We start from the raw sequence: 17,617 nt of genomic DNA, 5'->3' as shown, positions 1-17,617 counted from the left end.
ATAATATTTAAACAAGCCTAAGACTACAGCCATGCTACTGCCTGTGTGAGGAATTTGGCACGTTCACCATCAACATTCAGATTATTTGCAAACTAACATTTGCTAATTAGCACTTCACTCAAAGTGCAGCAGAGGCTGATGGAAATATAATTAGTTTTGGAAGAATTTGGGCGTAAGCCAAAGCACCAGGCAATTGAAATCACCTGCTGGTCGTGCTAGGTGAAAATAAAGGTGCGGTGCAACGCCGTTTTGCTGCGAAACTCCAGAAATGTTTTGTGGACTCCGAAACTTCACTTGACTTTTCATCATTTTCTTGGGGGTGAGTAGATAATGACTGAATTTACATTTTTGCGTGAACTTATCCTTTAAGGAATCAACAAAAAAAATCAGAATTTATCCTCCATGGACCTTAAAGTCAGCACCAAATTTCGTGGCAATCCATGCAGACGCGGTCGAGACATTTTGCTTAAAATCACAAAGGTGAACTGTGATGTGGCGTTAGAGGAAAAGGCAGGAGATCAGGTCATTAGGATTTATTTTTCTGGCACCCATCTTAAAGTTGTTTATATATTTCAGGACTGATCGACAGTCCTTGTATTGTTTTTATTTCATTTTTAGCGAGATGATGCAAATGCACCTGATGAGCACAGTGGGGTGACATGATGCACTTGTTTGCAGGCTGCAGACTGCAGGAATGAGTACAGTCGTTTGGTGGCTGTAATGCGCTGAAAATTTCACAGCATTAAATGAAAAACACTCAATAAAGGTTCCTTCTAATATTTTAGGAGGTACAAAACACATTTAGTGCGTTTGTTGAGCTTTATAGCTACATACAGTATATTATGTATCATTAATCATTTTGAAATGGCAGCAAACTAAAGACTAGGGAACGTTAAGTCAGGCTGTATTAAAATAATGTATAATAACAGTTGAAAGTGTTCATATTAGAGAACATATACATTTTATTATTCCTGTTTCCTTTGTTATTAAAGCTTTTCTTGCTAATTTACCATTGGATGCACACAGAATATGAAACCTCAACCAAACTCAACTTGAACTACAAGTAAAAATAGCGTGCAGGTTAAACTCTAGTGCCCTGTAAATAAACCACAACAACAGGACAACGATCTGTGCTTAATATCCTTTTTCTCACTATGAAGTAGGAAACATTGCTCCTGAAAAAAAGGGAAAAGCATTGACTGGAAAAGAGGTGCAGTCTTCTTTGTAGCCCATGCAGGCATCCAAAGGAAGCCCCAGAGAAGTCTGAGTTAAAAGCAACCCAAATGAAAATCAACATCAAACACGTGCAAGCAGGAAAGTTGGCAGGTGCACAACTGCATACAAGGATAGTAAGGACATTTCAGCTTCACACACATTCTTTTATTTTGTTGAAATTGGCATTCAATAAGAGGACTGTATGAAGTTCAGAAGTGTGTAGCTGACGGCTGCTGCGAGCGGAAGAAACGTCCATCTCTGGAACAAAAAAATGATCATTTACATGCTTTTATTGTACAGGATGAGTTCATTAACGGATGAGGATATTAAAACCTAGAACTAAAAGTCTAGAAAGGAGCAAGGACATGCAGTGTTTTCAAGGTTTTGTCAAAATCTGTCAAGATTTTTGATTTGATGGTGTTTAATGTGCATACAGGCATAAAGAGAGACAAGTTTCTTAATGAGGAGCAACTATTTTCCACTCAAACACTCAGCTTTGTGGTGAAGAACAGGGCCTTTGTAGTAACATCTGACTGATATACAGCCATGTCCTTCCTCTCTGCTATATTTTCATTTCTTTAATGCTCTTCTCTGACAGTTTAATCCCTCCTCACATTTTGCCCCGTTTCGAATAGCGTAACAATAATTAGTTGACTGGTGAAAAGGGACAGTTATCAACCTTAGGATGCCCGTTCCAGTTCTGAGGAAGGCAGATGACAAATCACTGTAACAAAGAGAAGCCTCCATCAGTGGAAAGAGAGTCAAATCCTCTTGAAGGCACTTGGGCAGACATCCAGCTCTGCACAGGACTGTGGCTCCCGTCTGCTTAATTAGAGTCGATTCCCGCAGGAATATTTAGGCTGATCGTCCTGCAGCTCAGCCCGACTCAGGCCTGCTTCAAACGGCACAGCACAGACCTGCTCGTCCAGACAGGAGGGCAGGAGGAGCCCGGAGGACGGACAAATAAAGATAATTGAGACTAGAGACAACTCACTCTGTCTGTGGTCTGAAGTTACAGCACTGGGAGATGGCCTCATATTTCTGATTATGTCCTCTACAAAGAGGTGAACACTAATGTTTAGATGAGCTGTGAGCTGGCTTCATTTGTCTGTTAGCTATGATTCATTTGATTGGAGTTTAAAGAGAGGAACAGTTTTGATTTGTGGTTTAGATTTAGGAATTGTTTTACATTTAATGTATGAGAGTTAGATAAGAGCAGCCAGTTAGCTTAGCTCAGCATAAAGACCTTTAAAGGTAAATATGTAAACCACGTTTTTACATATGTGTTTTCTAGCTTGCAGTCTTTCTCTTCCTTAACCTCAGCTGGCTCATCACTTTATTCATTGACGCCTTATTGGCATCAACTGGCGATTAGCAGGAGTGCATGAAACCATGCAGAAATGCAGTGATTGAAGTACATTTGCTTTGAGGTATTTGCACTATAGTTAAGTATTTAATATTTTCTCCTGCTTACATTTTGGAGGCAAATATTGTACTTTTGGTTGAAAACATTTTAAATTTAACAAAAACTATCAACAGAAAGAAAGAACAGTTTTGACGTTGTGACGTCTGTGTGTTCTTGTTGCAGGGGCATCTACGTAAGTTAGCATGCTAACCAGTTAGCCCCAGCCCACCCTGGTCCAAAGCTCATGTGCTAGCACTGTAGACACAAACACTTCCCCCGTACCTCTAAGCTCCCAGTCTTTACCACTACCTGCATGGCTACCTGCGCTAACAGCAGTTAGCAGTCACTCTGGTAATATGCTGACACCTATTTGTTTTGAATTCGACAGGTACATATTGCACCTTTTAAAAAGTATTGGGTCGACCCATAATATACAGTATGTACATGTGTACATGTAAATTTACAGTGTGTATAATTCACTTTTACTTTGAATACTTTGAATTTATTGCCAGAAAATGTTTTGATACTTGAGTTTATCTATATCAGATACTTTAAGACTTTTACTTAAGTACGACTTTTGGGTACTTTTGTCTTAATAGTGGTCAAAAACTCCACAGGGTACCTTTATCCTGAAAATATATTGATACCAGTAGTCCTACTCTCAGCCCATTGTTAAAAACTAACTTTAAAGCAATGTTGTTTATATGATTCAGCCTCCTTGGTCGGACTCCTCAAAGCTTTGGTCTGTTGCCAGATGAGAACATTAACTGTAGAAAACAGTTGACAGGCCATGTCACCCAGACTATCCTTTCCATTCAATGAGCATTAAAAATGCAGGAGCCAGTCAGTACAATCAGTGCTGCAGGTCCCGTCTTGCTTACAGGCCGCAGGTCTTCTTTTTCCCCGAGCTGTTTGAAGAAGCTGTTTTGTGAGAAATGGATTTTGTCAGAGAGGAAGATATGAGGCCTGTGACAATGAAAGCACATCAGTGACGGTAGTGCCTGACCTCATCCAGGTTCCTGGTGGTTTCACAGACTCACAAAAAGCGATTATCCCTGGGGACCATGAAACTGGAGCATCAGGATCCTAAAAATATTTGTTATGCCCAGATGCTACTTTTCAGAGCAGCGCTGCCAACAGGGAAAGAGCAAATCCCACAGCAAGCCAAATAAAATTAAACGATATGAGAACATGTGTAGCACCCGACTGCTGCGGTCTTCACAACCTTTTCAGGGGTGCCTTTTCCAGGAAGTTAACGGCAGAGAAATCTCTCCCGGCATGAAGCCTGTTTATTTTTATGCAAAAGAAGTCAGAATTTTCTGATTTAGTTTCTTTTCAGTGAGTTTACTGAACAGAATGATTTTAATGCATTACTTCAAAGGAGTCTGACAGCTTGGTAATATTTTTTTCAAGGTCCCATATTCTCATTTTCAGGTTCATACTCTTATTTTGGGTGGTGACTCGAAAATCTTAACACGCTTTATAGTTCAAAAAATAACTTTTGGAATTTTTCTTTTACTTCCCATTGCTGCGGCACCTCTATTCACCATCTGTCTGAACGCTCTGTTGAGTGCCTGTCTCTGTAAGACCAACAGAGAACCAACTTCAAAGAGCAGCGGCCACAAAGGCACACTCCTGCACCGCCTCTCGTCACCTGTGCCGCTGCCAGAAAGCTGCACTTGAACGAACCGCAATAACAACAGCTGATGGCCAACTAGCTTGTACGTTCGGTGCCTGCCTCAGAGGAATTAACACTCCACACCACCAGGTGGCAGTAGTCGGTATTAAGTCGGACACATTGTTCTAAAAAGGAAAACTGGAAGACTCAGGATCATTTGGACACCACTCTTGCTAATACAGCAACTTCTAATTGTTTGATTAAAAGTTGCATATGGAACTGGTGGAGGCGAAAAGGAGAAACCACGTTAAATGGGTGAAGTCACGTATACTACAGCAACAGGCTCAAGGGGCTTTCCTTCCCTTTTTTATGTTCATCTTCTCAGTCTATCAGATTGATTTCTCTCGCTGACGGGCTCCGCTGCCGATTCAATGTGCTCAGTCGACCAAAAAGCTGCAGACAAGGGTTGTCAATTGCCAACGGGGCGGGACACACAGCACAAACAAAGGCCGAAGATGCTTAAATACATACCCGAATATTGACCATCGGCCTGGTGTTTCAGGGCCCTAAGGCCACCCTCCCGAAAAGCCCAGTCTGCTCTGACTGGTCATTATTGAGGGCGATGTAGTTGTGACATCACAACCTTACGGTTGTCCTGACGGCTCGTTTTAAGGCACAGTTTCTGAAAACAGGCTGCGTGTATTTCAGCTATTTAAGCTTTCATATCATTTACATAGCACCTAGACCTGCTTTATAACCACAAAGACATGGAAATCTCACTTTCTACAATATGGAACCTTTAAGCTCAACCAATCAGTTGTACAGTCTATTTATGGTAATGGTCATTTTGCTGACAGTTACAAATTACTATCAATATTGTCACAATATTTTAAGTTTCCTAATTAACATCTGATTAAAACTAATGAATGGGTCATTATCAGGCTTCAGCAGAGCTCGATGACTCTGATGACTTGATTAATTTTTTTTTTTTTTTTTTTACAAGTCTTTCATTTTTAGTGCCTACAAAACAAAGAAATGCAAGAAATTTGTGACATTTCTTCATTTGCTTTGTAATTGATTTTGATTCACAGCTGATATTTGAATTTCTTCTGAAATAGTTATTTCATGCTTTGTTAAAACTCTACCTTACTGAGGTGAAAAAGCAAATCTGAATGAAAAACAAGAAATTGGTAAAAAAAAAATGATGTACATTTTAAGTCAACCGTTCACAGTAAATTTGAGTTGATTTATGTGTTTCACAGTCTGCCTCACAGAGCGGCTGCCTAAATGCAAACAAGAACCGCCTCCCGGATTCATCCCTTTTTCTGAATAACCAGCCAGATTTCCCAACTTTAGAAGAGTTGTCAGTCTCTGTGCTCACTGCCAACTCGATGACTACCAATGCAGCTGCCAGGGGATTTTCTTTTTTCTTTTCATGCAAGTCAAAACATTTCCAGATTGTCTTGAACAGAAATACTTGACACACAAGCCAAGCGGAGAATTTATCTATGAAATGTGCACGGAAGTAAAAAAAAACCTCAACAGTGGACGACTGTGAGGCGATGTTACCATTTTAGATGTGATATTTGAATAATGGCTGTAGAAGCTTGAAGCATTGAACATTAAGTAGTTCAACAAACCAAGAATCACACCTTGTGTTTATGAGCTGCAGTCAGAGTACTTTGCATTCACTATAATATCTACCTCTCTTGTTCTGTTCCTCCGCAGACAGCTAGAAAAAAAAGAAACCCTCAGTATTATTTGTGTTTGTGTTCCTTGTTGCTACAGTAAGCAATACATGTTTACAGTTGATTATTTCCTAACAGATAAACAAGGTTTCTGTCAGAAACAGCAGTTGAGGTGTCAGTTTTAGACGCTCATGTAGAAGTGTGAAGTCTTGTGCTTTCTGCCTGACTGTGCTGGTGACAAACGGGAGTTTGTAGCCACGTCACTCCAGGCACTGCGGCTTCATTAAGTGCATGCTATGTTCTTTACACTTGGGTCACTGCGGCTCCCTCTCACACGGGTGAATGGCGAATGAAAAGCTTTCTCGAGACATGTTGAAAGACAATAAGCAGAAATGCTTCCAGGAATTTTCTGCTGGTGAGGGAAAGAAACGAAAAAGATGGGAAGCTTTCAGTCGTCGGCGGAGGTGGAAAATGTCGAACACAATGAAATTAATTTCACATTTGCGATGAAAGGTAATTAGATTTATTGTTGAAATTTCTCAGACTGTGTAAGCCGGTCGTAGAGGGCCAACCTTGGAGCATCAAGGACATCCCCTCTCAGGAGACAATTACCAGACATTGAGGCAGGATTGAGCAGAGGGTTTTAAAGTGCAGAACAGGTGTGAATGATGAAAGTGTGACAGTATTATAGTATTATTAGATCAATGTTTGTCAGACTAGTGCTGGGTAATATGGCCTTGAAGGGTAATATAAAGGTTAGTAAAAAGCCCTTTTGTGGTTTCAGAGGGAGCTGCATGTAATCTGATAAATTGCCTCCAGTGATATCGCTCAGTCAAAAAGTTGCATTGTGGGTAATGACTGTGTTGATTAAAAAGGCGAACGCTGGTTCCGCCGTATCGATTTGGATCCGCTCTTTTTAAACTGTCCATAATGAGTCCAGCAGCGTTACAGGAGCACAAGGTCAGGCCAGTAGACTGCTTTTCAAAACATGGCGCCCACATCACCCACAATGCAACAGCCACTGAGTGACGTCACTGAAACTAAGTTATACGATTACAGTATTAGTACTACAAGACATGTAAACACACTTTAACGTGTCAAATTTGGGGAAGTTACACTTTAAGAGTTTGCCCCGTCATAAAGTTCAGTTTGGCCCGCGAGATGTTTCCAGCAAAAAAAAAGGAAAGTTAATTAAAAGATTTAATAATATTGATGCTCTTTCATTTTTGTGATGTAAAATGCTCTTTAAATATGAAAAATAACCTTTGTATTAATTATTTTTTAATGATCTTTTTCAATTAGACTTTTATAATTTATATTTTTATTAAAAAATAACTACTGCATGGCGGGCAGAGTGATACTTTGTGCAGGAAGTCAGTCAGCTAGGGGAACTTGGGATCTCAGTATCATTTTGCATTTTAACAAAGCCATACAATACAGTAGGTGTTTGCTTCTTGGCTGTCGACCCATTAAGTTTGTCCAACCCTGTTTTAAGATAATACCTTTATATTATTAGTGTATGTAGCAAAACACCATATATATCTTGATATTTTGAAAAAAACCTCAAGAGACAAAATCAAATTTCCATACCTCAATATTAGTATTATTAGGTTATATAAGATATTAATATCAGTAATGTGTATATGATGACTAAGTTGGTAAAGGCGAGTATTAGAACAAGTAAAATTCAGAAAATCACATCACTTTACTTTGATGCAGCTTTTAAACCAGGATAACACAACACTTATGCCATATCGCAATACAGCGATGTCCAGAATCTATGACAATAAATAGTCTCACATCACTATATAATGTTTATATATTAGTCAGACCGAAAAGAAAAATATGGAAATAGTACTACAAATGCACCACATGGATGCATTTCACATTCAGTTTCGGTGTAAAATTTCTCATCTATATTCAAGTCCTCCATAAAATCCCTCCAACATGATATCACTATCACTGTGGCCATTTAACATTTAGATGATTTCAGTGCCTGAGTATACTTATCAAAACTGTGTAGGAGTGCAGAAAGTGAAAAGACAGGAAAAAAAAAACAAAAAAAAAACAACCATCCACCCCCACAGTGTCTTTTTGAAGCTTCGTACTCTGCGATGGAGAATCAAGAACTGAAGGGAGATATGGAGAGAGAAAGTGAGTGCATGTGAGAGTAGAGAGAGAGAGAGAGAGAGAGGTTTGGCTGGCGAAGAAGAAGTTTAAAGATATCAGTGAGTGCAGCTCCTCTCTGCGTCTGCTCGCTCAGACAGGTGCTGTACAACGTTTTGGGTTTAATTAAGTCTAGTGTGCGACGGATACGAGCAGAGCAGGGCGAGGCAGACTGTGGAGCACAGGCGGCTGCAGAGGGAGAGGGAGTTTTGCCGGAGCCTTGACCTTATTTTACACGTTGAAGTTAATGGAAAAGAACAAGCGCTGTCATCACAGTTTCTCTCCTCTCTCTGCGTGTCTTGTATAAACACACACACGCATGTACAAATGTGCTCACAAGCTCCCTCTCGCCCTTGCAAATGTCGCTCTGCAATGTCTCCCTCTCTCTTTCTTTCTTTCTCTCTGTCGACTGCTCTGTGTTATGAAAGTGAAGGTCTTTGTCATTCCTGCATCTCAGCCCTCTAAATGTTCTCAACGTTATGAGATGTGACTCACTGTGTGTCTCCTCCTCCTGCGACTTGTAGGTGGTGACCTCGGGAAAAAACAGCAGAGGCTACCACTACATCCTCGCCAACCTGGTAAGAGCTCGCAACATGAAACAATCCAACACAACTCAGTAAGATAGAAACCCAGCAACAACACAGCTCAGTGTGATGCAATGCAGTGCAGAGAAATGCAACACTCCCAGTAGAATAGTCAAGCTTGTCGATACGTAGATTAGTGTCAAGCAGAACTAAGAAATAAGCCGGTGATGAGAAGCTAAGGCAGTTTTAAAATGTTTTTTTTCTTCGCCGCTAATGATCCCTCACTCCACCACTAACCACTTGTGCTCTTTGCTCTCAGGGTTTTTCCAACATGAGCCTGGACAGGGTCTTCTCGGGTGGAGCCAACATCACAGGCTTCCAGATCATCAACCCAGACAGCCCCATCGTCCAACAGTTCCTCCAGCGCTGGGAGCGCCTGGATGAAAGAGAATTTCCAGAGGCCAAAAACACTCCACTGAAGGTCAGCGAAGCAAAGCTGCCGATGCCGCCTCTACATTTTTATTTAACATCTTCAAAGATACCTCATCTCTCCCTCCTCTTCCTCTGAGTTTTAAGTTAGTTACTCTGCTGAAACCAGAGAAGATGTGTCAGGCTGAATCTTTTCAGCGAGACGTTGCTTAAATAACTTGTCACCTGCGTGTCCTTGAATAGAGGCTGCTTTCATGCTCGCGCAATTTTTATGTCAATCACGATGCAAGGCTTTGATTTTCTTGCTTTTTGCATCAGCAGCACTGCCGTCTGTGTACACCGAGTACGGCTGCGGAGATAATAACCTTGCTGTGATAGCAGTCGGGTCTGCATGATGACAGTGGTGCCTTACTGGGGTTTGCTGTGGCTTTTGTTTCAGTACACATCAGCACTGACCCACGATGCCATCCTAGTGATCGCTGAAGCCTTCCGGTACCTTCGGCGCCAGCGTGTGGACGTGTCTCGCAGGGGGAGTGCGGGCGACTGCCTCGCCAACCCTGCTGTGCCCTGGAGCCAAGGCATTGACATAGAGAGAGCCCTGAAAATGGTAGGACTGAGGCTGTCGCTGTCTCTGTAAAGAGCTCTGCTTTTTATTTTATTTACTCTATAGTTCAATCTCTCTCTTCACTTCACAAGTTATTGATCTGAAGGATCGCTTAGCCAAAACTCTACAAACCGTACCTATGAATATAGTCATTTAAAACCATTATTGGGTACAAATGCAACATATTTCATCCTGTATGACATGTAAGAACTGTAAAATATGTCCATTTTGCACTGTGAGCAATGTGAACAATATTGATATGAGAAAACTTGTTCATTCTGACCTAATCATCTCTTTGTCTCAATGTTTCTTGAAAAATCTGTCACTTACAGCATTTGTGCACAATTGTACAGACTCTCCCCATCCACATTGATCCGATTGGTCCATGAATAGATCAGGAATATAAAAACATAATGCTATTGACTTTGATATGACTTTCCAAAGCAAGTTACAGTCGTTTACGTACTAATATCTAGGCATTTTTCAGTGAAAGGCAGGTGTAATGCTATATTTCATTTACTGACCATGTAGTGTATTTCAGAGATATATATATTTTTCATTATTGCACATGAACAAAAAAGTAGCTATATTTTTCATTATTGCACATGAACACAAAAGTAGCTTGGCTACAACTATCGCCCGTTGGCACAGAGGAAGAAACTACGTGGGTTTTGCTTGACAAATCAATACTGCACAACGTAATGTTGTAAAGGCGTTCACTACGGAGCTCCTAAATGCCCAAACAAGAACTGAAAAGCTGAAAAACTCAGCTTCACATGAATCGTTTCCATTTTCATATGAATAGAATTAGCAATTCAAAAGTTATTAAACATTTAAGAACAATAGCCACTTTTAGCTGCCGCCATCTGTGTCGGTCTTTGAGAGTTAACAGACACACCTGGAAACCAAAAGGCGCCTGAGAGAACTTCAGACGGCGTATTTTAAAGGAACTTCTGTTCACTTATGTTAGCGGACCGCATTTCTAAATGTTAGCTAGGCCTACTGCTGCTCGCGACGAGGCACTCGAGAACGTGCATAAAGTCACAAAGTAATCCAGCAGCATTAAACAACTTAAACAAATTGCCACAGGCTTGTTTAGGAAACTGAAAGAGACAGAGAAGGTCTTATTTTTCACGTCACGTTACAATTCGCTCACATCTGGCCGATAAAGAAAGTGATTTATATGTGTACATTTCTACAAATTGTTGCAGAGAGTCCCTTTAAAATGTGTTTTTACTGTGGAGATTGCTCTCTTGCTGTATATTAGGAGCAGGTGTTATCATTCTTTTCTTGGTGCCTGGCAGGTCCAAGTACAAGGTATGACAGGGAACATCCAGTTTGACACATTTGGTCGACGAGCTAATTACACAATTGATGTGTATGAGATGAAAACCGGAGGCCCCAGGAAGGTAAGTGAGCTCGTAGCCTTGGAAACATCTTTCATAATTTAATTAATGTGTAATGAAATACCCTCACCGGGATTAGCATATGATAAAGATATGAGCAGTGTATATTTTGAATTCACTAACATAAATACAGTTTCAGTTCCAGCTCTGTGATGTGGATCGTACTTTCTCTTACTATGTTCGCAGTACGGTTGACTCTGATTCGAACGAAGCTGCTAATAGCCCAGTCCTGCAAAGCCAGCCCAAATTGTGCGAGCAGACGTCAGATTTTAATCTGGAAAACATTCAGAGAGTCAGTCGAGCCCTGCAAATGGATACTAAACCAATCTACAAACTTTTAGGCAGCGGTAGTTTAGAAGATGAAATGACGCAGAACCCAGAAACATCATGAACGTGAGGCAGTATGTTGCTAATGCAGGGCTTATTTATTCCCTCACACTAATTAAGAAACAGTCAACATGTACTGTTTCCAGAAGAGCTGCCATCTGATTCCAACTTTAAAATTTGATGCTTCAATCAAATGCATATGGAGTCTATGCAGGTAGCAACAAGCAAAGTTTAAGTCATGGGCTCACTTTGCAAGACTATAAGTAGCCTATAATCTGTGTATACGTATTGTATATTTAAATATGGCTTCTAAAAATTCATTTTTCAGCGTTTTCCTGAGGGAAATCCCCTGACATGGCCTTTAAATTCTCGTTTATAGTAGAAATCTTGATTAAACCTTCCTGTAATGTCCTTTTGGGGACTAAATGTATGTTTTTGGTCATACAGCCGATGAAAACATTTTACTTTACACTATATTTGACTTCACATCAGCCTTATCCACCGACAGAAAAGAGCTTAAGACTTTGAGATGCAGAACACTTTGGCCCTCAGCTACACTCAGCAGATTTTGTTTACAAGCATGGACACATTTATTTTCTTGCGCCTTGGCTTGTTAAATGAGCGAGCAAACAAACATCAACTGGGGTAGAAGTGCACTCACCCAGAAGACTAATTTAGCTAGTTAGCTGACAGCTGAAGCGCACGTCAGTGTCTGTTAGTTTAGATACTGAATCATCGTGTCATCTTCTTCAATACCACTAACAACACATTGTCTGTCCCCTTAATAGCTTTATGCTACAGTTAGCAGAGCACGTCTAGTCACAAACACAAACATCGACCCACCATTCAGAGCGTTAAAAGTCTGTGGGAGTTAAGCATCATTTAGATTCAGAAATCATCGTAGGGATTAGAAGTCAATGTCAGGAAGTCAGACGAGCAGCGGTTCTCTTTGACTAAGGTGTCGTCAGAAAGTCAGATTAGCTGACAGTCATTGTCTTGCAAAACATTGCCCTCTGATATCGTGTGTCCACCATTTTTCCAACTATGAATAAGAAAAAACTATAAACAAATGAGTTTAGAGCAAAAAAGAATACATTTTCTTATTTCAGTTGGACTTTTGCATTGATTCATCTCCAGATACTGGTGGGGAGTCTCTCTGCAGCCACATGAACCCTCAGTGCTCTGCTGTCATTTGACACGCCAAAGGCAGAAACAAAGCTTGTCTGAAAACACACACATACAATATACGTAGACCCACATTGCTGTGGCTTGGCTAGCTCCACGACCCTGAACTCAGCCAAGGTCCCCGCAAAGGCAGGCACCAAAAGGAAGTGGCCCCATACTGTCCACATAGTTCAGCTCACAAGGCAACATACATCACAGCGGCCCACACATCCAAACTCAGTGTGAGACACTCTGCAGTGACAACGGAGTGAGTACTGAGCACGATAGCGACCAGGAGTGGGAGACGTCGACTTCTTCTTGGCTGAATACATCAGAGAGTATCAGAAATAAACATAATGCAGCCACTGGAATCATCTCAGGTTCGGTAGACACAGGCCAGTGTTTGTTTTTGTGTTAGATTGTACTGCCTGTGCTATGTGTAGTATTAATAGAAAAGTAGAACAACCTACTGCACCGGCTAGATAAGGCACATTTAGACTATTAGGTTTGTCTTGCTGGTATTAATTTTATCAGTCTTCGAGGACTGTGTTGGTGCTGCTTTCTTGTTATGTAAGAGAACATTTGCTGAGCCAGGAATAGCTTACGCCTACTCCGCTGAAGTGTAGCCCAGGTGAAGTTAGAAGCATCGCTACAAGCTTTTTAATAAAACTGTACACCAGGCAAAAGCAACACTGTCTCCTGCTGTACAGATAGAGCCGACCAACTCACACGCACTTGGAGGCTCTGCTGTAAGGATGTCTTTGTGCTTCTTGTAATAACTGTGAACCTTTGTGTCCTTTTCAGATCGGCTACTGGAATGAGTACGAAAAATTTGTATATATTATGGATCAGCAGGTCACCAACGAGTCCTCTTCTGTGGAAAACCGAACAATTGTGGTCACTACTATTATGGTACACTCTCAAGCAGGTTTTAAGTGTTTCACCTTAAGATTTCTGCCACTCAAGGTCAAGGTGTCCATTGTTGCAATCTGTCCTGGGAGGGTAGAACTATTTTGTTTTTCAGTTGCTTTCCATCCACTCACTACATGTTGAAACAGTCGATTCACAAAGAGTGTTTCAACTGTATCCGTGTGGGTGCCAAAGCATTTTGGTTTTTTTATATTACAGTGGGCTGTTGTAGTAGTGACATCACAATAACGGCTTTGGTAACGATAACGATGTAGAGATTAAACACCATCGTATTCACATTGAGTGCATACGTAAGTAAAAGTGTTTCCCTCTCATGAAGTAAAGTGTCAGTGACGGCGGGGCGAATCAGCCGTGTCTCACTGGAGACATGAAATGATCTGCGCACAAGGAGGACATAAACAACCGAAGGCTGCAACCTTTGGCTGTTTATCCCTCAAACGACTTTAACTTAAAACTTTGGCACTGAATCGTAGTGTAAGTATCTTTACCAAACCAGTGCTCCCAGTATATCAGGTTACATAGAGCGATCGCAGGGTAGTCATCATCAGCCATTTTTAAATGTAAGATAAGGTGCTCCTTATCTTACATTTAAAACCATGGCCTCTCTCGTTCCTTCTGACTTTGCCTATTGTGTTTTCATCTTAGGCAAATTCAGAATGTAATAGTCACACATTCTCATTTCAATGTCTAGAAACTCATTATCCTCATGAGCAGGCAGGAAATACAGCAGTAATCAGAGTGAGGAAGGGAAAACAGGAGAGTAGTGTCATTGCATTCTTTACTCACTGTCAGGCATGCCTTTGGTTTGAGTAAAGACGACTCTTATTTTAGATGCATCAGTCATGTCATTAACGTCATGTTGCTTTTCTTACATCCCATAACTTTAAAGTATCATAATGAAAGGGCATCCTGTTATAGGGATGCTACGCTTTCATTTTGTCTTCTGTAACATTGCACATGACTGCAGAGTGGAAGAGGAGGTAAAGAAGTTCAAACAACAAAGGAGTCGAACTGCTGGAGACTGTGAAAGCATCACATGGCAGCCTCCTCTGTAGACGACTTGTATTGTAGTAGGGCTGGGCGATATGGACTTAAAATAATATTACTGTGTTTTTAGCCTATAACGCAATCCACCATCTCCATATGTCTCAATAGTTTGAAATCTCCTCAAAAGCACTTCAGAAATGCAAAGAGTGGGTGACAAAATCACATATTTAGATATTTGTTTACCAACTACCTCAATATCGATATTTTAACAGTATTGTAAGGATGATACTTTTACAAAATATAAACACAATGAGATTTTTGATAAATAATCATCTGTAATGTGGATAAACTGACTCGAACAAGTAGAACAGTCTGGTATTACATCACTTTACTGTAAGGCAGCCTTTAAAACCAGGAAAAACATGCTTTTACACACACGCCATTTTATATAACAATAGTACCCAAAAGTGCCCAACCCCCATTCTTGGGTAAAAGTAAAGATAATGTGTTAAAATATCACCTTGGTTTAAGTAAATGTCACCCATACAAATAATACTTAAGTAAAAGTCTTCGAGTATCTAAAATTAAATGTACTTAAGGAACAAAATTGATTTTCCGAGATTGTCAGATCCGATATTAAGCGATATTTTCTGAATTGTTTCTTTTTTTTATCTGATTGCCTCAACATTAAATTAAATTATTTTCAATAAACAAATTATTGGCTCTAAATCAAAAGGAATACATAGTTACTAGTAACTAAAGTTATCCAAAAACAGTGGAAGTATAAGTAGCTGAAGATGGAGATACTCAAGTAAAGTACAAATACCTCAAAATTGTACTTAAGTATAGTTCTTGAGTAAATGTACTTAGTTACATTCCATAACTGACGATATCCAAAGACGATATATATTCTCATATCGTGGTACAGATATGATATTTATATATTGCCCAGCTCTATTTCGTAGTCAAATAACCTCTGAAAAACATGTTTTTATATGACAAAGTAAATGATCATTGTTGAATAAGGTGACATCAGCTCATCTAAAGGAAACTTAATGGCAAACATGTTTTACTTTCTGGAGGAATTACATGATACCGTATTGAGATCCAAGGCGCAGAGGTGATATGTAACAGTCAAACAGTAAAATCAAGACAACAAGCAGATTATTTTATTGTCATAGCAGCAATGACTGAAAAGGAAATTGAATGAGTATGACGCTTTATTTGCTCATACAACTTTATCTTCTGAAGTGGCTCACATGTTTCTGTGAGGGTTAAACTCCATGTGCTTGATGTCTTTTATGTCTCTGCTGTCGCTGACGTTTACTTTATGAACTGGAAAAGTGCTCCATTCAGCTTGTCCTCCTCCTCGTGCCACGCTGATGCAAAGCACATGCAACCCCCCGCCTATCGCCCATTTCCACAGATTTAGATCGTGGATGAGGTTAGCATGAGGGAGTCCTGACATCCTGCTTTGCCTCCTCTATATGTGTTAGATGCTTAACTCTCCCTGCTGGCCCATTCGGCCTATTTACTCCTGCAGCGGCCCGCTTTTTTAGTCTGTCGAGTCCCTCAGTGACATGCCTGTAACTGATGCTGTGTAGATCCTTTTAGCTTCTGCTCTGTTTGTCTTTTTATGTTCCCCCTACGTCTGTTTGTTTGTCACTCCTGCATGCGTGCATGCTACAGTACCAGTCAAGGCCATGTGTGACCCTCGAGGTCTGGCCTTTGTGGATGTGTGCTGTCTTTACAATGTACTCAAAATTTTGTCTAATTAACAGGAAGCTCCATATGTGATGTACAAGAAAAACTATATGCAGATGGATGGGAATGACAGATATGAAGGCTACTGTGTCGATTTAGCTTCTGAAATTGCAAAACATGTGGGGATAAAATATAAGCTGTCAGTAGTTCCGGATGGGAAGTACGGAGCCAGAGATCCAGAGACCAAGACGTGGAACGGGATGGTGGGTGAACTGGTTTATGGGGTAAGTGTCAGTCCGCCCATGTAGCCGATAACTGTTCATAATTTGTCATTTAATGCTACGTAACACCTTTAGATCTGTTCAGATTGTTGTTAAAGATAGTAAATGTCTTGAATAGGGATGCACCGATTTATCTGCCCGACATCAGTATCAGCCAAATTTGCCTTGTTGACTACTATTGGCCATTTCGCAAATAAGATGACATTTACACATGGCGGTGGCCAAAGTTTATCTGTTGTGTCATTCAGTAGGTGGTTGTATAGCGGGCTAAAAAGACTTTTGAAGCAGTTAGAAGTTAGATAGTTCGAAGGATCTTTTTAATGCTGAAAGTGCTTGTTTTTGTCACTGAGTGGCTGAGATTGTTGTTCTAAGTGTGTTACTACATTACGGAAAAGTTTCCTACAAACATAGACCTCGTTGTTTCATAAAAAAATCCTATTTGTATCCAGAAACAGAAGTCTCTTTGAAGACCAAAAGACTATTATTTGTTTTTATAATGAAGATTTCATTGTTTTCCTGACAAGACATATTTGGTTTTGTTGTAAATAAATAAATAAACAAATAACAACAATACCAAATAAACCACAACAAAATAACATCGGCATCGGCTTTGCTATCAACCAAATTTTCGTTTTAGAAAATTGTATCAGCCAAGAATTTCACAATCGGTGCATCCTTAGACTTGTCCTTATCCTCTGTATTTGAACAGAAGAGAGGTTTATAAAACTCACTTAGTCCGTTTTCAAACCGAGCACATATAAAGAAAGATTAGAAAAATATCCTGCCATCATTTATACCTGTGTTGCGCCTGATAATTAAAAGATAATGATGTTAATCAGTCATGTTAAAAAAATAAAACAAGCATCCAATTTAAAATGTAGGAAAAAAGTGTACTTTTTGTTCAAAGTGGGCTGAGTGAGTCTTGGAAACCTCTCGGTCAACTGTGAAACCGCGGACTGCTTTTATCAGGCACCTTGTGGCTCACTCACACTTGAACTGGCTTTAACAAGATGATTTGCATCTTTTATGAGACCTCAGCTGCTGAATGAATAATGTGTCAAATCTCGCACACGGCAGACTGAAGAAAATCTGCATGCAAACCGCGTTTCAGTTTCTCAATTTACACCTGTAGTTTCTGCGGTTATGACTATTTTATAGGCCGCTCCGCT

General features: G+C 40.2%; 1 protein-coding gene across 5 annotated transcripts in view; it reads left to right on the top strand.

Moving 5' to 3' along the window:
* Positions 1-17,617, top strand: part of LOC311269353 (glutamate receptor 3) — a 97,551-nt gene that overhangs the window by 57,524 nt on the left and 22,410 nt on the right. For all 5 annotated transcript variants that reach the window (XM_084373455.1, XM_084373454.1, XM_084373453.1 and 2 more), the window contains exons 5-10: positions 8,617-8,670; positions 8,936-9,097; positions 9,485-9,652; positions 10,954-11,058; positions 13,351-13,458; positions 16,245-16,451. In XM_084373455.1, coding sequence (XP_084229581.1) covers positions 8,617-8,670; positions 8,936-9,097; positions 9,485-9,652; positions 10,954-11,058; positions 13,351-13,458; positions 16,245-16,451 — 804 coding nt within the window. The remainder of the gene's footprint in view (positions 1-8,616; positions 8,671-8,935; positions 9,098-9,484; positions 9,653-10,953; positions 11,059-13,350; positions 13,459-16,244; positions 16,452-17,617) is intronic.

Source organism: Pagrus pagrus (genome assembly GCF_965226575.1).
Source record: "Pagrus pagrus genome assembly, chromosome: 14".
NCBI lineage: Eukaryota > Metazoa > Chordata > Actinopteri > Spariformes > Sparidae > Pagrus > Pagrus pagrus.
Note: the sequence above shows the minus strand (reverse complement) of the source record. Positions and strands in the feature narration are given on the sequence as shown.